Raw genomic sequence first — 20,945 nt, forward strand, 5'->3', positions numbered from 1 at the left:
CTTTTAAAATGTAATTACCACAGAACCTACAATTGACAATAATCCCCATTCTAACAAGATCTTAGAGCTCAGACTCCATGCTCAATATTAAAACTGGCAGCTGGTATTCTTAGATACATAGTCCAATAATATCCAAAGATCACACGGGCAACGCAACTTCTAGAAAACAGAGATGTAGTTATCTACAAGACACTATTTACAGAAATCCATTAGTCATTAGAAAAAGCCACGTCTCTGTGGTTGGTGGGGGGGAGGAAGGGAGGGAGGAAGGGGGGCAGAGAAGGGTGGGGGGAGAAGGAGGAGGAGGTGGAGGAGAGGAGAGGATGGATTCTGGGGCTCTTTATGTACCTATGGGAAGCAGCAGCTACATAAAAGTGACTTTGAAGTTGGATAAGCCATCAGCATAATTTCCAGCCTGTCCTTCCAACTCTCACTGAGCAACTCTGAGTAACTGACTTGGTCTACCTAGGTTTCCATGCTCTAAGCTGAAATGGTTTTCTGTCAGTGGTGGTACCCACACTTCAGGGGTCTTTCCCAATCATGTAGTCAGTTTCAAGTTGGAGCTTATATCAGAGAAAGAAAAAGGTGAACAATTAACATAAAAACGTGTCTCCAAAATTGATATGGTTGATATCATTCCAAATGCTATTCATTTATTTGAATATAATAGATAAAAAAGATTTTTGAAGTTTTTTTTTTTTTAGACCCCTAAAATATGGATAATACACAGTCCGGCTATACTGATTCTAGGCTTAAATGGGAAAAGCATGCAGTACACACAATACTAGGACAAAATAATACCCAACTGATACCTCGTAGTTGTTATGTGGCCAACACTGTATGAGACAGTGGAGCTGGAAGGTTGTGCCTAATCTGTTGAGCGACCCAGAATGCCTAGTGTCTGATGCTGAGCATTGAGGGCTGCCATTAAGGTAGAAAAGATGGTTCAACTGCTGCCCTGACGAGGCAAAATACGATCCAAGCCTGAACCACTCAGAAGGGAAGCCCCTTCCCAGATCCACCAGAGGCAGCAGATCCTCCTGCCCCCCCCAGGAAACAAATCCACACTTGCCAGTAGAACTGTTCTCACCTCATAAGAACAGCAAGGCAGGTGAAAGGGAAAAAAAAAAAAACAGTAAAAACAAAAAGGAAAACAAAAACCCCATTTCCAGTCCTAAATGGTTTCCATAGGCGGTGTCTAGGGAAGCACATGGGTCAGACCTAGGGAAGACTGCCTCCTTCAGTCTACAGCCTATAGTCACACTTGAACTACTGGGTGGGGCTGCCTTAATAGAAGACAGGGACTAGGATATTTAATCAGAATTTTAGAAGGTTTGCATTTTTAAAAATGAACCAATATCAAGAGTAGGAAACACATGTTAGATTTATATCTTTAATCACATTTTCAATCTGTGTAGAGCTGTGTCCATATTTTATTATACCAATGTCTAGGAAAGGTATTTTGATTACTTGTGGTGTGAAGATAATCATCTTTTATAGACCTACAGACGAGCAGAAATGTTTTATTCTAAGAAAGAATTCCTGGTCACAGAAATGCAAACACAGAGCATGAGAACAATCTAGAGATGGATTCCTTATCCTGCAAACACCAGCCCCGCCCTCTGCCATACCCTCCTTGTCCTCTGCCTGGTTCTAACAATGACTGCCAGACAGCCTGGCTTGAAGAAATTCACACCCACTGTCCAGTCCTGTTCCAGCTGCTGGAGATGCAGCTCCAGCTTCCAGCACAGGCTGTATGTAGCACCACACCCATGTACAGAGAAAGAATGGGAGGCACACTGAAAATGAACAAGTACCCCACGGGAGAGCATCCAAGCAGAGACAAAAGGGAACTCCTTAAAAACCCAGTCCTGAGAACAGGGCAGGGCACAGCCACAGTTGTTGTGGATCTCAAGGCAGGCTATACTGCCTAAATGTCTTTATCCTTCCTTAAAGGTGCCTTAAATGATACCTAGGGGGAAAAATGGGTGTGGCCCTCAATGCCATGTCACAAGCTGGGTCTGTAAGAAGAATGACTGAAATTGGGAGGGGCAGGAGATGGTTCTCTGCCTGTCCCCTAAAGGAGATTTGTCAAGGCTGTAGAGTAGGTGTATATAAATGGCCTGCAGCAGACTTTCAGCTGCAGGAGAGATGTGGTCCTTCGTTAAAGAAACTAACGTAAAAACAACACTAATATCCCAATTCGGTACTTTCTAGATCTCTTTGCAAAGGCAACTGGCACCAGGCAAATACTGACACTGCTGAAGCCGCATGTTGTTTTGTCAAGGATGGAGAGTGAATGTTCTCAGGTGTACACAGGAGTACATCCTTTAAGCCCAAAGCCTCTTAGGCAAACGGATAGCTAGCCAGCTCAACTATTCTCCCTGGGGAGTGTTTCTTCCCAGGGATCAGGTGGACAGCTGCTAGGGGTGGGGTGTAATTGTCACAAAGTGAGGTGAGGCTCAGGTGCCAGCTGAAGGGGAGATGCCGCAATAGGAATAAGTCACTTAACAATGCGGTGCCACAGGGGCATGAAGACGGTTCTTCACTGCAGCTGTGATGGGCATTCCAAAATGTAAGAGTGGCAAGTGCAAGACGCAGGTTCCTGGCACAATCTGGGCAGATCCCTTAAGAGTTAAGTAGGTGACAGGTAGAAGTCAGCCCTGGGGCAGCTGCAGACCCTCCCAGAGGCCAGCTATCACTTCCTTTGTTCCCCTAGCAAAGATGGAGTAGCCACCCATTCCTCTAAAACACACACACACACACACACACACACACACACACACACACCACATCTTAATACAACCATACTGCTTCCTGCTAAATTACCAAATGTCACCAGCTCTTGCTTTTTTGTTTTAATGCTATTCCAGACTGCCATGTGTCCCCACTATCCAGGGCTTTAAATCAGTTCATCAAGGAGGAATCTCAGGCTGGAGGAGGTATTTTGTCCAGGACATCACCTAGCTGGGAGCTGGTGAAGAGGTCGCTTCCGAAGCTGATAAAGGAATGTCCCCACCCTGGTTACACGCTTAGAGCATGACACCAGCCAGCCGGCGACGGTTCACTCTAGCACACAATGGCAGTTGGACACCGCATGCACTCAGCGTCCATGTGCAACTGCAAACTAAAATGTTCTCTGCAAACTCAGTTTTCTCTGGCAGGAGGTATACGAACGGCATGAAAAAGGTATAAAATTAAGGTGGAAATAAAGCTAATCATTTTCATTGCACCTTAGCTATTGAGTCTCAAATCTGACACACCCAAACCTATATGTGTGGAAGGAGGGTATCCCCCTAGGATTCGTAGTCCAGGCACCCATAGCGCCCTCTCGGAGGCGCTGGGATCAAAACCGTAAGGCCTGAGCAAGGAGAGGGGCGCGGTCCGGCTGCCAACTACCAGTGGAGAAAGGTGTCATCTCTTATATCCTACCGGACCTAAAAGAAACAACAAAAAGCACACCTCAAGCTGCAGAAGCTCCCCCCCCCCCACCCACCCCGCGCAAGGCTGGGTTCCGCGGAGCCCTGAGAGCCCTGCGCTCTCGGCGATGGAAAAGGACAAACAACCCGAAGTTCTCCGCGTCAGTGTTTAAGGTTTTCCTCTTTGTTTTGATTTCCTCAAACCCCAGGGTCGATGCAACAGAGTGGCGCCGTCTGCGCCGTCTGGACTGACCGCCACACTCCAGTATCCCGACCGCGCCGGGTCCCATTTCCCGGGGGATCCGACCGGGCACGCCAATGGCATCTAAGCCACCCCGTCTGCGGCCGGCAAGGAGCCACCGGCGGACTCACCGTGATCCGTGGGATGTTCTTCTTGCCCTGGTAGGACATGGTGGCGGCTCTGGCTGCAGGGGACGCCTGCCTGGCTGCTACTGCTGCTGCTCGAGCGCCTGGCTCAGCGCACAGCGCCCCAGATCAGGTGGAGCAAGTGGTGCGCTGGCCGGTGCTACCGCCTCCTCTCGCCTCCGCCCCCCTCCCGGGCTCCCGCGGCGGCAGCCAGAGACAATAGTAAATCTCCCCGATCCCCCTTCGCCCCGACCCGCCCCCCGTCACTCGCACCCTCCTCCACTGGCGTTCACTCCCGGCTTGGGGTTTCTTTTTTGTTATTTTTTTTTCTTTTGTGGTGCCAGCTGGGACCCGGTAAGGCAGGACTGGCTGATCTGAGACTCCTCCCTCTTCTCTCTTATCCCTATTGATTTTCTTCTTTGCATCTGCCTCACCCACTTTTTCTTTTCTTTCCTTTTTTTTAACCCCCACCCCCACCCTACTCCACCCCTCCCTCTACTTGTTAGCTCCGCGGAGGCAGCCTTCTCCTGGACCACCAGAGGGCGCGAGGGACTTTTCCGGACAAGGATGCTGCAGCCCCGGGTGAAAGCCCCGCTAGTGGTTCCCTAGCCTCCGGGGCCAAGCCCCTCTGAACACTAAGCTTCCCACCAACCCTTCCACCGATCTCCCATCTTCCGAGCTTTGTCTTTTAAAAAGGAAATGGCAGCAAACTCCCCTCTGGAGGTCGGCAGTCCCCTCCACTAGCGGACCAAGCTTGGCGCCGCCGCCTTTGTTAGGACCAAAGACTGGGCGGCGCCTCTGCTACTCTTAGGCTATTTGTAAACAGTAGCCACAGCCTCTAGGAGAGCAGAGACCTGGTTGGAATGTGTAGTCTGACTCGGTGTCTGCTGCTTCTAGCCTCTGAACATATGCATTTAACAATGCAAAGTAAATTCATTTCGGAAATGGATGTGTGTGAGGGTCACAGTGTCTTGCTCGAACTCTGTATTTTAAAAATTACTCTCTGTCTGACTCTTGCAGGTCAAGGCATTGTGATGCTCTGGAGGCATAGACAGAAAACCCCAGTAGTGGGAAGGTGAAAACCCCGCACATTCTGCTGTACAAGCACGGATTTTGGAGCAGGACCTCTTTTGCCAATGTCGTTGTCTTTGAGCAAGATGTGCAGCGGGAAATCCCGACTTAATGTTGAAAGACACAATTTACGAGGGCCAAAGGTTGCTTTTGAAGCACTGGGACACATAATTTCCTTTAGCTACTTGAAAAGGCCAAGAGAAACTGGAGAGGCCACTGTGGGTGGGGGTCTAAACAACAATGGGGTGGGGCAGACTTTCCCAAAAGAAGTAGCCCCAAACAATCTAAATAATATCCAACTTTTTTCGTTGCTATGCAAAAAAAGAAAAAGAAAAAAGAAAAGAAAAGAAAAAAAAAAAAGAAAGAAAGAAAAGAAAAGAAAGAAAGAAAGAAAGAAAGAAAGAAATTAAGTCTCCTTTCACCACCCCAACTCTCCAATTCTAAGCCCAAATGTTCCACTAAATGGGAATTCTGCGCATGTCACTAAGTATGATTCAATCTGTCAGGGATCTGCCACCGACACTGGTACAGGCATGCCCTCCAACCACACTTCTGGACATCTTGTCGTTTAATTGAAGGTTTTCTTGCAACATAACAGTACCTATAGAAAGAGGGTTCTAAATACCATAACCTCTGTTTTCACCCCACGGAAATGAGGTAGTATGATCACACAATCAAAGGGCACACTAACTGCCCGAAACACCCCCTCTCTAGTAAATTGATCCAAAGGCTTCCGGTTAGTCACGGCAATGGGAGCAAATGCAGGTTTCAAAGGAAAAGTCGCAACAATTTCCAGTTTTATTTCTGGCCAGGAGGAGGAATGCCAAACAAAGGTCACCACCTTGAATTCTTTTGCAAGACACAAGGAAGAATGAAAAAAAAAAAAAAAAAAAAAAAAAAAAAAAAAAAAAAGACAGAGAAAGAAAAGACTAGTTTAAAAAAACACCCCAAACATTTTGGTTTGCTCTTACATAGATGCTAAAATGACTAGCCAGGATTTGTAAGATCGCAAAGCATAATGGGACTGGCAAATGAGAAGAGTTATATTTAGAGCAAAGAGAGAACTTGTGTGTGTGAGTGTGTGTGTGTGTGTGAGTGTGTGTGTGCAAGTGTGTGTGTGAGTGTGTGTGAGTGTGAGTGTGTGAGTGTGTGTGTGTGTGTGTGAGAGAGAGAGGGACAGAGAGACAGACAGACAGAGAGAGAGAGAGAGAGAGAGAGAGCCTGTCTGTCTGTCTGTCTGTCTGTCTCTGTCCCTTCAGGATTTTACTATCCCAAACTCTTCTCTTACCGGAAGAGATCTTGTTAAGTTTGCTTATGAAAAACAAAGGTGGACACAGAATGTTTACAATCTTAAACAAATCCTACTACTACTAGTCTTATTCCTTCCCACCTCCTCCTTCTCCTTTTCCTTCTCTTCTTCTCTATTCTCATTTCATTCTCTCATTTTTGTTCACTTTCTGGGTTTCTTTGCCTTCCTTGCATCTGAATTATTGCCTTGGATATTGTTATTGAGACCCAGAACATTATTCACTAGACTCCTGGGCTTATTTTTCTTTCTTTCTTTTTTAAACTACTTGGTGATCATGTGTTATGTATGTGTGCTGTTTTAAATCACAAGAGTTAACTCAACCTGTTGAGGTCAAGGTTATATGTATGAGACCAAGCTCAGTAGGGATCGTGGTGTGTTCTGGGGATCAGACTGCCCTGACAGTCCAGGCCCAGGAATGTATAATAACTGTCTAATTGGCTCAAGCTGTCGCTGTCATCAGAACCATGCAACAAACAATCCTTCCCTTTATGCTGTCCCTTCAATCATCTCTCCTAAAATAAAGCCTCTGGGATGAATTCGAAGAAAAGAAAAAAAGGCTTTTTTGGCTATTCCAGAAATATGAAAAGCAAGACAACCATCAATTCAAGCAGCCCCTGTGTCTGGCCAAGAAAGCTGTGGAATTAGCGTGATGTTTTCCGCAGAAGGACTTAGAACGCTTTTCCTTGGATACACAGCAGGGTTTGGCTTTAAGTATCTCAGGAAACCGTGAGACAAAGAGACTTGGACACAGAAATAGTTACCCGGTGTAAGTTCCCCCAAAAAATGAATCTTGGGTTCCAAACCTGCCACACCCCAAAACTATTGTCAACGTTACTCAAGTCTCTTTGCTCAGACTGAAGGTTTGTCTGCATTGTTGGCTTTTCTCCATCAGTCATGCCTCAACCCTTCCTGTCCATCTTTCAGCAACTATGGTCAGTTTTTGCCTTTGAATCCCAGACTATGATTCTTCTCTCTTTGTCAAGCCATCATCCGCTCCCTCGGCTCACAGGAAGAAGTCTCGGCAGAGTTCTTCAGCATCTGTCACTATTAACACACCCCCCCAAAACCCACACAGGGTTTACTTGTGCTTGCTATAGACTGTCATAGCTCTAGATGACACAGTCAGAAAGGTGAATGGCAGCACTGCTGACAGAGTTTGCTTCCCACTCTCATTCTTTGCGAGTCCCAGTCTCCAACTCGTCCTCCCTCCTAGGACTGTTCAGTATGTGACATAATAATGTCCTGCTTGCCACTATTTCTGAGAAGTAGCTTTCTTCCCCTCAAGAGAATGCAGACTCATTGAGAGCAGGAACTATGCCAGCATTATTTATTAAATGGTTCAAACAGGTCCAGGATCACTTGACATTTCTAAAAACTTGTGGATATAAACATTTTAGAATATGTGTACATTAAGAAGGACTACACATGTGAAATGATTTTTCTGCAACTATTCCAATAGTTGAAACCTAGATTTTAAAGTATTAGTTTTGATTCTCTGTGGCTTAAATTGGGGTTTCCTGATTTGAGATTCACCGATGGTGAAGAATCACTTTATAAACATGGTAGAACCCCAAAATTCCAAAGCAGCATATACTCCAAAGTATAACTGAATAGACTATATATATTAATTGAACACTAATTAACAGGCCATAGATTTGAACAAAATCTTATATCAAAGCTGATAGAGAAGACTAAAGATTGGTTGTGTTTTGAATGAGATGTCTCCCACTTAATCCTGCATTCAAATGCTTAATCTTCAGCTGGTGATATTTAGGGAGGCTTGGGGGGAATGGCTTTGTTGGAGGAAGTTTGTCACTGGAAGTGGGCTCAAATCTATTTTTCCTATGAAATTTGCTTTGGCCATTGCATTTTATCGTAGTAACAGAAAATTAACCATTGCTTTAATTAGGAATTTTGAAAAGTTTTGATATTGGATTTCAAGAAAAAAGCATGAACTGGGGTCCAGAAGGTTGTGTTGCTTAAGACCTAGACTTGGAAATACATAGAGATTGGGAAGTGTGTTGTTTGCCTGTTTCTATGTTTTTTTTTACCAGTTCACTCCTACTTTTTGAACCTTGGTTTCCATGGTGGTTTGAATAAAAATACCTCTCATCAGCCACTATATTTGAATGCTTGGTGCACAGCTAGTGGAACTGTTTGGGAAGGATTAGGAAGCATATCCTTGTTGGAGGAGGTATGTCACTGATAATGAGCTCAAAATCCCATGCCAGGTGCAGTGACTCTCTCTGCCTGATGACTGTGGAGAAGATATACAGCTCCTAGATATTTCTTCAGCACTATGCCCTCATGCTCCCTACCATAAAGATAATGGCTAACATTCTGAAACTGTAAGTCTCCAATTAAATACTTTTTTTTATAAGAGTTTCCTTTAATAATGGTGCCTCTTCATAGCAAACAGAGCCATGACTAAGACAATTTCCTTTTCCTTAAATTGAAGATTGTACTACCTAGATCACAGTAAAGTGGTTTTGTGATTACTTCTCATCTAATTCAGCCAATATTTAATGGATTTCTGTCATGATTCCAAGGTAAGAGGGATACAAAACTTTGAACAAACCAGATAAAAATCCATTCTTTCATGAAGCTTGAATTCCAACAAAAGAGGCGAGTCAAAAACATAGCATTTATATAGTATTTCAAATGGTTGCCAATGCACTGGTGATGGGTGACAGTGGGAAATGGAAGAGGAAGTCATTTAAATTCATTGAGAGTTTGGAGAGAAATGTACTCATAGAGGTCACCAGAGGCACTATGAGATTCTGCTGCTAGATGTCTGAGGAACAGAGAAACACAGTCTCAGATTGGGTGCCTTTTAAAGTAAAACCATCCATACTTGCTGGTAGATGTGACTGGTTATGAGACAGGATCACACTTTTTTTTTTTTTTTCTACTTGACCAATTCTGTGATGGTGAGGATGCTGTTGGTGTTTAGAAAACTAGGTCCCAATGATGAGTGCTTTGATGGGTCAAGATATTTCATGTCCTATCTCCAAACAGAGACCTTCACTTGCTTCTTCCCTGTCGGGGAGGCTTGGAAAGCTTTCTTCAAAGTTTCCTGTCTCCTTCGCTAGCTAGCTCTACCAAGGAAGAAAGGATTGCCTCATTCTCCTGACTGAACTTTTATTAATGAAACATGAAACTCTTACGCTAGGAAGAAACGCTGAAGTTGGTCATTATGCCTGGATGTTCTTGCTGCATTCAGGCCCATTTCCGTCCTCTGTCATCTACTCTGTGCATCATACAGACTTGTCCTGAGTCATTATGTTCTCTCCAGACCCATTTCGTTCCCCTAAAATTATTCACTAGTCCCTTAAAAATGGTCTGCTATCCCTGTTCTCCGCCTCTCCTGTAGAAAAGGAGAACACAAGTGTCTGAATCACATACAGGTGGTGCATAATTACATCATGACTGTCTCTGTGCACATCATAAATCCGCATGCCTTTTTAAAAATTAAGCCGTCAGTTTAGTCCTGTGAGCCTCAGTGGGCAAAGCAAGGCAAAACAAAGCAATCTTCCTTTCATGTCTAGTCCCATCAGACAGACAAAATTAACACTGGAAATCAAATTGGAGCATTAACTGTCCAAGTGAAAGGCTGAGAAGGTGGGTGAACAGTTGAGATTAGAGTCTTAGGTGTCTTTAAAGCAACAAGCGTGTGAAAGAGTGAAGCCACTGTGAGGGTGTGATGTTCTGTGTATCACAGAAAACAGAAAACAAAGGAGCTCACTTTCAAAGGAAAGCTAAGATAATGAACTTCTCACTTTTAAGATTACACTGACTTTGACCAGAGTACCTACCCACTTTGACTACAGCAACTTCAACATGAGCATTTTACTAGTCACCTTCCAGTGCTATGTGGGACAGTATTGTGTGCATACACACATGAGATGGTGTGTGTGTGTGTGTGTGTGTGTTATAGGTAAGGGCATATTAAGTTATTGAAGGATTGCTTGGGTTAATTTATTTACTGGTGAAAACCAGCCTAAAATGTGCACAGCACCAGTTCTAATTGCCAGCATCCCTTAAAAAGCTATTAGAGTAATATTTTCATGATGCTTCTATGTGCCAGAACAGGCTTCCTGTTGTTTCAGATAAAACCTCAATAGAGTATCTTTAGGAGAAAATAAAGATAGAATTTGCAAATATCTAACACAGACAATTCCCAAGGACTTTCAGGTAAGCAGAGAGAAGGAAATGGAGAAGCGGCTAGTCCATAAAGCAGATGATAATTCAGCAAAGAAGAACGTATTTACATTTCAGATGGTGGGATCAATAAGGAGGCACTAAAGAAATGAGAAAATATTTTCAAAAAAGTTTTTGAACACACAGTGCAGGTGACACCTAGTGTTCAAGTTGGAAGGCTTGTCCTAAGCTAGGAAGCAGATGGCTCATCTACAGTCACTGGAGTACACAGTCACAGAGACAGGCAGCTAGGTAAATCTGAGGTGGAAACTGTCTTGTTGCATGTACTTTCTTTACTATCCACTCAGACAGTCTGGAAGCGGTAATGGAAGTATGAGGAGAGGTGAAAAGGGATGAGGGAGGAGTGGTAGGGCTACCGGGCAGCACGAGGGAGTTTGTCTAGAGAGATTGTCATGTGTGTTGAGTGATTGCTCTATCCAGTGGTGCTTTTTTATTGGAAAGAGGGACCAAAAGGACGCTGCACACCCGTGTACTCAGATGCATAGTGCTAACCCCAGATTACACTAACTATGCCTCTCTCCAACCCAGTATGAAAGATCCAAGCTTCTGTGGAACCTGAGCATGTAAATGGCACAGTTATTGATAACATAATACAACTCTGACTGACTGAGTGATAAACTACAAGTACACTGGTGGCTTTGGGAAGATGCATGAACGCTAGAGAAAGCAAGGTCATTTCCAAAGCTTCTCCACCCAGTACCTCCAGAACAGAGGATGGATCATTGCACTGAGCAACATTGTCTTTTTGGGTTTTGTGTGTGTGTGTGGGGGGGGGTGTGTTTTAAGCCTGATAAACATCCACAGGTTTTAGAGACCACATATTTCATTCATAAAAAATATTAAAACCCACTCATTCAAAAATATTTCTCCTTTGAAGGATGTGTCTAGACTAAGAACAGGCTCCAAAGCATGATCTAGCTGCAATGTGAACGCGGCCTGTTACTGTGGCAATGAGACCTAATTAATGACTCCTATAGTATGAGGATGGTAGAAGAGGCCACGTGGAGGCTACATTCATTCCAGTAAAAGGATGATATTTATATTCTTTTGATTCTGGTACAAAAGAAAATATGCCTTAATTGAAGCTTAGATCCTTGAATGGCGTTAGACATAGGTAGAGATAGAAGCTTTAGCAGAGACGACAGACCATGCAGCCAGAAGCCCACAATGAACAGGTTCCATTAGAGCAGAGGTATCAAACAACCATCTAACCTCATCAGCAATTCATTACCAATGGAAGGATATCCACTGGTCATATCCAACTCGGGCAAGAGGAGAGCGGAAAAGCACAAGTCAGCCAAATGAGTAGCGCATACGCTCTCATGCCATTCACTGCTGTGCTTAAGCAGTTTCCTGTCTGCAGCGCTAGTGTCCCTTACAATGACAAAGTAGAGGAAGAAGATAGATAGATGGTATGTGTGTGTGGGGGGGGTGTATGCATATGTGTGTGTGTGTGTGTGTGTGTGTGTGTGTCTGTGTCTCTGTGTCTGTGTCTGTGTGTGTGTGTGTCTGTGTCTCTGTGTGTGTGTGTGTCTGTGTCTGTGTGTGTGGGGGGGGTGTATGCATGTGTGTGTGTGTGTGTGTCTGTGTCTGTGTCTCTGTGTGTGTGTGTGTGTTTGTGTGTGTCTGTGTCTCTCTGTGTGATCTTAGCATGTAGAACAAAATAAAAATGGACATATGATGACTCCATTTAAGGGTTGTCAGAGAGGCAACAATGAGATGCCTTCCCACAGTTTCATTATCATCTGCTCTGTATAGAGGGAAACATACCTCAGAGAACATCTATTCAGAAAAAGGCACTAAATAGTAAGGTAGACAAAGTGATTGCCACTTGACATTAGCCGGACTGTCATCAGTACTAGAATAGGAACATCAGTGGAGGAGACATAATGACAGGCCTAGAGAATCTGTGTGTCACCAACACCCACTCATCAACACTCGCCCAGTTACTGTTGCAATCAATGGCCACCTTGCCAGCAACATAGAACAATACTGGTTGGTTCCCAAATATGCTTCCATCTGGCAAAGACACAAAGAGCTACTTGGTTACATGTTGAATACAACTGAAGATGCAGTGGTTCACCTTTAAGGAAATAATTTTTTTTCAGTATGGACTTGGCTTTCCTGTTACTAGGGTGGCACAAATGCCACTGCATGAGGATCTCAGGAATGACTTATGTACTGGCATGAAATCTTAGGTAATATCACATCATAACAAAGCATATAAATGTTAGCAAATGATTTGCAAGAAAGGTCACATGGTCATGCGTTGTGGCCAATACCACAGGCTACGTTATTCTGAAATAATAATATGAAAGACAGGACACTAACTTCTTGGAAACAATGCACACGTGATATTAATGTCCTTAAGTGATATTGGCTCCATTAGGATGTTCAAAAATGGTTTTAAAAACCAAAACAGAAAGAAGGCTTTAGCTACCTTCACTCCCAGATACACAGATGGGAGATGTATACCTCCTACTTTTTAATTCTAGGTTACTTGTGTCTTTTTACCAGAGGATATTTCCAGCATGTGGCATAGCAAAGGTACTACTGAACTATAAGTTGAAGCTTCTACCTGTGTTTTGTGCCAAAAATATTAATATTAAAAAAAAGCCAACTTCATAGTAGGACCCTTTCAGGAAAAGGTGAGACTTCTGACTTCTGCTATACCCTGGGGACAGGGTGATAACAAGTTGCCCAACTTTGATGGCAGTATGGACAAGCAGAGTTCTAACTTCTCAAAGCGTCTGATTCCTGACATCAGGTGAGACACCAGATCCAGCTGAGAGAGAGAGGAGAATCTGGAAAGGTTGGTAGAAGACCACACCGGCATCATTGTAGTCTAAGACCAGCTGTGGAGGAGAGGCCATGAGACCCCCCAGAGAGGAGACTTCTAGAACCTGAAGTATTTTCTTTCAGAATTTACACAAGGAAGTAAATATGGGAGGCTAAGGGAGCAGCTCTCACAGGACAGCATTTGCCTGGCCTGTTTTCTATAATAGGCACTGAAGCTCCCTCCAGATCCTTCAGACTGAAAACATCCCACCAGAGGCAGCTGTCCACTGTCAACTGTCAAGCCTTTCTGGAAAGCCTGTGTAAGTCACTTAGCAATTGCCCACCAAGGGCAGCCTGTTCCAAAGACTGACTCATGTTAGCACAGCAGGGGCGGCTCCTCCTCTCTATTCCAGTTGTAGGCCTGACTGTCTCTTCAGAGGAAGCTTTTAGTTCAGATGCACTAAGGCTGAACTTGTCCCTCTGCCCAGTTGCTCTTCCCTTCCTTCCTCTGCCCTTCAACAGAGGGTGACACCAGACAGACTCCTAATCAACTTCTTGAATAGGGTCTTTAGAATCTGCAACAGATTGACATCAAATGTCTAAAAGGAATGACACATTTTTTTTTATTTAGCAGTATTTTGAAATTTATAAATTTTATATTCAGACTCACCTTTTTTATTTATTTGGATTTTTTGTTTTCTTTGGTGTAAAATCTCTCTATGCAGTCCAGGCTAATTCCAAGCTTAACAATCCTCCTGTTTCAGCCTCCCAAGTTCTGAGACAAGAGCTATGTTGTACCACTCCTGGAGTGTTTAAAAATCTAAAAGATGTAGGAACCTGGCAACTTTGATCTCACTGATAAATTAACACCCATCCACTCTGTGCGAACCCCCTCTGCCATCTGGTGTAGCATATCTTCAATTAACTGGAGTTTCTGATGCTGGGTTCCTTTACAAAGCTCTGGCTTCCATTTCTTTACACCACCTGCCTGGTTTGCAGTCATTTGAATTTCTGGCATCAGACCATTTGTAAACCCTACATTGTTCTATTGCAGATGCTTCTTTAAACTGAGGAGAAAAGCAAATTGTCTGCATGGTGCTGCCTTCTCCCCAGGACATCACACTCTTTACACGTGGACGCCCTAACTCACAAGACCGAATCTCTAAATGTTGCTCCCTTTTAAGAGTCTGTTTCATAAAATGTCCAGGAGCTGCTGCGTGCTCCGTTGAATGAATTCAAGGGAGTGAATAGAAATCCAATGAATGGATTCAGATCCCCCCCGCCCTCAGCACACACAACAGTGCACTCCCAGATGAAGGCCGTGGGTGCCACTCCTGAATGGACACTCAGAATAGCAGGCCAGGCAAAGCACAAGGCTATAACTCCAGTTCTTCTCTTTAGATTTCTTATCTGTCTCTAGGAAGGAACTTAGGCTCAGTGTTTTTTCTCTCACTTCCTGTACTCAGCTACAGTAAATTCTCTAGGGCTAAAAGCCCTATCAACCTCTGGCTTTCTATCGTCAGAGAAGCAGAAAGGATGAAGCAATTACTCCGGAGAGACAGGCGATGCTGAGAAAATTTCTAGAGAGCATGAACTGAAAATCAGATCCCTCTTTTGCATACATGCTTTATTAATAAATGATTACTTTTTTACTGAGTTAGCTACTGCTCTGTTCTGTTCCCCATAGAGACTTTTCTCTATTCAGGATACCCAATATCAGATAATCACTTAAAGATCTACTCTCTACTTTTTCCTTAGATATGTACACAAGAGACAAAACACAAGACATGTTCCTGAGTTGTTCTTAACAGTTTGACACCAGAATCAACAACCTAAAAAGACTTATAAAGGCTACTTGTCTCATCTGTAAATGGGCAGAATAGCTGAGTGGGTATTGCTGATGTAAGCATGAGACACCAGGTGTCAAAACCCAGAAAGATGGGCTGTTGCATCATTTAACAGGAGCATGTATAGAGTTAGTTATATCTGAGAGTATGGTGGTTTGAATGAGAGATGTCTATCTAGGCTTAGATATATGAATTCTTGGTCCCCCAGTTGGTGGTGCTGTTTGGGGAGGGTTGGGAGTTGTATCTTTGCTGTGAAAAGCATATTGCTGGGGAGGGTGTGGGTGGCTTGCAGAATTCATAACCTTGCCCTGGTTTCAGTTGGCTCTTCGGCTTTGTGTTTGGGGTTGAAATGTGATCAAACAAACCTTTAATTTCTATAAGTTGCCTTGGTCAGTGGTTATTTTCTTTTTTTTTCTTTTTTTTTTCTTTTTATTTTTTCCACAACAGAAGAATAGCTAATACAGAAGCTTTAACTAAAAGGATAGATTTGAGAGGCTCAGTAAGAGTGAGCAAGTAAAAAATAGTCCCTTGCCCTTCCTAAAGCCAGACAAATCTTAATCTGTCTTCACATCCACATGCACTCTCAGATAAGGACATTCTATGTTTGGAGTACACAACATTACTACATATTATAAAAAGTAATCAGGCTGGATTTCTTCTATCTGATAGCTGCAAAAACTTTACAATGATCTCTAAAACATCCCTAGGGCCTGTTGTCAACAGAAACAATTGTTTGACAATAGGAACAATTGATTTGCTTCAGACTTTCATGGGGATTATCTAGGTTTGTTCTAGCTGCTATTATGAAATATCTTATAATTGGGAAATTTATAAACCACAGAATTTTCTCATGTTTTTTAAGGCCAGATGTGCAAAATAAATATACTCCCTCATTTTGTGTTGGTAAAAGCCTTTTCCTATATCCTTCTAGGGTGGAATAGACAGGGCCACTAGCTCCCTTCAACCTCATTTAACAGGGCACTAACCAAATGCCTTATGGTAGAATCCTCGTAGTTTAATAATTTTCTCTAAGGCCCCAGCTTTGACTACTAGCACATGGATTGCAGGGATTGCAGAAGTAAATTTTAGAGGGACACTAAGATTTTCACAGCACCCCAAGATACTCCCAGCATAAAAGAAAGTGATGCATAAAAGATGCTAATCTGTAGGATGGTGATTCTAACATATTTAGGATCTTAACTGGCCCCACTGCTGGTTTAGAAAGAGACGTGGGAAGCCAATGAGTGCCTGTGCATTAACAATAAAATTAAGTTGAATCTATACTTACTATCTTGTTACTACAAATCTGAGTTTCTCTTTACACATCTCTGACTTCAGACAACTTTCTGTGCCATTGAAAGTGTGTTTTTTTCAAGTAGGTCCAAACTATGTAAACACTTTTTAACTGTGAAAGTTTTCAAGAAGAAATCAGACAAACAGAATGCTTGTTACAAAAGGTCTTCCTCAGAGAAAGACAGAAACTCTGCTTGCCTTAGGCGGTCGGCTTAACTTCCTAACACTCTGATGACTCCTTTACCGTGACTTGCTAACTGGGTTCTGTCACTAGGAAGAACGCCGGGTACAGCAGTGCATAGCTGTAATGCCAGGTCTGGAGAGCTGGGGACAAGCAGATCCCTGGAGCTCATTGGCCAGGCAACCTAGCTGTCCATGCATACATGTGCATTCACATACATTTGCACACAAACATGCATGAAGCCCACAAATGCATCTATGAGAGGGGTGGGTGGGGGAAACCTGATGGACAGAGCCAAGAGCATTCACATAAAACGTAAAATTTATTTTAAAGAGGAAAGCAATAAAGAAAATAATCAGTTAGCATAATGTAGAGTCTTTCTCTTTTTTATTACGCCACCAACAACATTGAAAACGTGACCGAGGCAGTCAAAAACTCACCACCAGAAGCAGGTAGCAAGCTCTCTGACTGCTGGGCCACTTTTAATTTAACAGCCTGTGGCTCAGCCGTACTGTCCAGTCTGTGGATCTGTCTGTCCAGTGCCAAAAATCATCTTTCCCAGTAACACACTACATCACTGAAAGATAGCATGGGATGGTTTCAATAACGTTCCTGGACAGAGCCTCTTTGTTTTCCTCCCTTCTTGGCAAGAAGCCATTTGTTGCCTTTTTTGGGCCATCAGTATGGGGACACATGGTTCCCACCATGGCACTCAGACATGAATTTTAACTTGCTAATCACACAGATCACTCTTTAATTTCTCTTCTTGTCTTGTAGTGACAGAGGTAGGAACCCAGATATGTTCTCTTCTGTAAAAAGATGACACATGTGGTTCAATGTACACATGCTGTAAAATGTAGGTAAATTAAAGGTTATGTCCTGACATTTTGTGGATGCTTCCAGAAACTAACTAATGAGTTTACATAATTGAAACATTGCATGATGTTGTTCAAGGTATAGTATCAGCGAGTGATATTAAATAGAAGAAGACAAATACCCAGAAATTCCACAGGTATATATTTCAGCCCCATTTAGGGAACAGAGAGTCCTCTGCTTTTTATTTAGATCATCAAAGGATACAGGAACCCCAAAAAGCCACACAGTCTCTTACCACTAATATAATATTATATTCAGACCTCCCTCTGACCTGAGCTTCAGGCTGATTCATATAACTAGCTATGAAGGATGTCCACCAGAATGAATACATGGACCCTAATTCATGATGAGCCTCATGGTCCAGTGCTCAGATCTTCCTTTGAGAATGAAGAGCTGGCTTCTGACTACATGCTCCTCTTAATCTCCAGCAGAACCAGCTGAGGTCCCATTCTACCCTTATATAATTCTGCTTTCATCTTTTTCTTTCACTTCCTTACATTAATGTCAATTTTAAAGCAGTCTCAAGTAGTGCCTTTTGCTTCCAAAGGAACTTGGAGCATCCAACAAGTCCCTGATAAATTCCCAAACGTTCCCTTGCATCTCCTTCCAGTAAAGTTCAGCTGGTGACATATCCCCTCACGTAGCTGAATCAACTCAGAGGAAATACATGATCTCCTCATAAATGCTGCATCCCAACTCACTCCTATGTTAGCTCTCTCAGGGTAAAGTCCAAATTCTAAATATGATGTATAAGTTGCTATGTATGACCTACACTCATTTCGGCAGCTTCATCCCTGCACTTGTAAAGTGTGCTGTTTTCCAGTACCATGGGAACTTCGAGCTCCTCTTTCATATCCTGCTGTTCTTGTTCAGGTTCAAATCATAGTCTCTCCCTTCAATGATTGTCACCATTTTTGTTGTTGAAAATGCCAAACAAACCTTAAGTCCCAGCTTCAGCATATTTCTTCTGAAAAGCTGTTTTTCTTATTTCTAGTGTCCCTAGTGATTTCTAGAGCCGTTCTTGACCTCCAGTATTACAATCATAAAGAATGTTGCTGTTGTATGTTTTTATAATCATCTTCTTTGGACTCTTTGGGTGTTAACAGTCTATTTATACTTCAGTCTGGTCACTGTGTGTACTATAGAATCTAATATAGTAATATTTTCAATAATGTGATATTTGGTTGTGAGCCTAGCCTTCAATGGCTGAGCCATCTCTCATCCAAGAGCTAAGAATATAGCCTTGTGGCAATTTTTGGTATTCAAAGATTATTATGCTTAATCTATGCTCACCAAGCAAACTGACGGTTTCCATGTTACATTCTGTCCTACATGTACTTTATGCTTATGGTAACTAGTGGGATTTCAATGCATGATATCTAACCTCTAAAAGAATTAAGTACTGATAAGAATATATTCATATAGTGTTATGCCAAAATGCCTTTAAAATATGTATATGTATCCCTCTTTTTCTAAAGAAAGTTGTAAGAAAGAAAAAAGTAATGTGATATTTGGTAAATAATGGCTTCGAATACGTATAAGTACATAGTTCTTTGTTCAAGAATAAATACATTATATATACACACATACATACATACATAAACTTAAATATATACGTATATAACTTAGTTGATTTCTGATTCAGGAAAGTTCTTGGTTTGTGTGTGTATGTGTGGGATACACATATGTGAATGTCAGAGGATATCAGTGTCCTGGTGTATTACTCTGCCATATTCCTTTGAGACAAGGTCTTTCACTGAATCCAGAGATGTCTAGAACAAGCAAGCCCCTAGGATCGTCGTGTTTCCTGTCCCCCCACCCCACAGCACTGGGGTAATGAGTGTGTGGATAATCACACACAACTTTTAATGTAGGTTCTGGGAGTCTAAACTCGGGGCCCCCTATTCCTATGCAGCAAGCAGACTTAGTCGCTGAGCCATGTCTATAGATCTGAAAAATATTTTGTATGGACTTCCTGGTGTATAAACGGGATGTGGGTTAATTAATCTGTTGTTTTAATGACAACACTTTGTTATAAAAAGTTAAAAGTAACAATCTCAGAAAATTTTAAAAAATAATAAAAAGCAGGCCATAGGGAAAGATGCAGGCATGGGTGGCAGCCAAGCTGAACTCTGTCTGTCAGACTGAGTGTCCTTCAGGGCAGAGGCTCGCTCACCATGCTCTCCGCTTCCATGTTTTTACTATCTACAAGTTTTCTCGCCTTCCCCTCCACATCTGACAGCTCTGTGTTTTTTCATTCCAGTTACATTCTGAAAAAATAAAATAAACATCTCTTGGCTCCAATTTCCAACTTTAAGGAATGTGATTGGCTGTATTCTGGTCAGTTAAAGAGTAATCTTTTAGGGAGCAGGAAGAAAGAGTCATTGCGTAGACATGGTTGTCAGCCACTTACCCATACAGACCAACAGACGTTTACCAGAGAAAATAGAGGCATTATGACCTTGTGAGCACTTTACACACATACGTGCGTGTGAGCAGACACACACACACACACACACACACACACACACATGCAAACATGCAGACACGCACACAGGCACACATGCACTCATGAACCTACAGCAACCATACATAATGTTATTGTCAGAATTCAAAGGCATTTACACTCATTTTTAATATGCTATTCACTGAGAAGAAGAAATGGGAGGACATAGACACTCACGCATCATTACCTATAGGACAAAATATCAGAGCCATCCTTAAAGGAGAAGTGCTCAAAAAGAACATAAGAAAACTACTTCAGAGGCTAAGAGAATGCCTAAAGGTGCCTGTTTGCCATTAAAAAATATTTTCTAGAAGAGAAATTATAATATACAGTCTTTTTCTCTCTCCGCTCAGGCCCTCTTGGGCTTCATGGTCTCCATCTCTGACAATCTACTTTCTGTAGTATTGTTCGTCTTTTAGATTTTGAAAGAGACCTATCCTATATGCTGTCGGTGACCCACTCACTTAGCCCGACAGAATGAGACTGGAAAAGGCACATGGTTTGCTACTCCAGGTAATAGCATCATTATAAGGCTTTAGCTTCAGACTAAAAGGCTATTGGCCTTGATATGCCTTTCTTTATCCCTATAAGATGGGTGGGAGGAAGGTGAGAGTTCATTCCTGCCATCCTCAAGAGTACAGAAATGCTAAGCTCAGTTTAACAGGAAATAAAACTATGCACAACACCAGGAAGAGGTCATTGCTGTATCACTGTGGTGAGACCCAGGATGCAGGGACAACGTATTGGGAAAAGAATGGGGAGTTAAGGAATTCAGATATTAGTCCTGTGTTTTGGTATCAAAACCTTTTATTTTAAGCAACCCACCTAGCCTTTTTTTATTTCTTCAACTAAGAATTCATTCTTTTCCTTTGAACTCTCTCTGCTTATGATCAAATGCCATAATGGAATTGAATGTGTTTAGAAAAAAAAATGTATCGTGAAAAACAACAACAACAACACATGAACCCCAAAGTATTCTTTTCCCCCATTGGGTTGCCAGCACGTCTGGTGCTAACACTTGCCTATTTACCACTGCTGTTTTCCGAGTAGGAGCCTACTGCTAAGAATGATTTCATAT

At 42.6% G+C, this 20,945-nt stretch overlaps 1 protein-coding gene across 2 annotated transcripts in view; it reads right to left on the reverse strand.

Moving 5' to 3' along the window:
* Nucleotides 1–20,945, reverse strand: part of DPYSL3 (dihydropyrimidinase like 3) — a gene marked incomplete at its 5' end in the record, with an annotated part of 103,955 nt that overhangs the window by 54,922 nt on the left and 28,088 nt on the right. The window contains one exon of one of the 2 annotated variants that reach the window (XM_080920276.1): nt 3,792–3,854. The exons of the other annotated variant lie outside the window; for it this stretch is intronic. Coding sequence (XP_080776402.1) covers nt 3,792–3,830 — 39 coding nt within the window. Of the gene's footprint in view, nt 1–3,791; nt 3,855–20,945 lie in introns of those variants that run through there. 2 annotated transcript variants of the gene reach the window in all.

Source organism: Micromys minutus (assembly GCF_963924665.1).
Source record: "Micromys minutus genome assembly, chromosome: 8".
In the NCBI taxonomy this organism is placed as follows: Eukaryota; Metazoa; Chordata; class Mammalia; order Rodentia; family Muridae; genus Micromys; species Micromys minutus.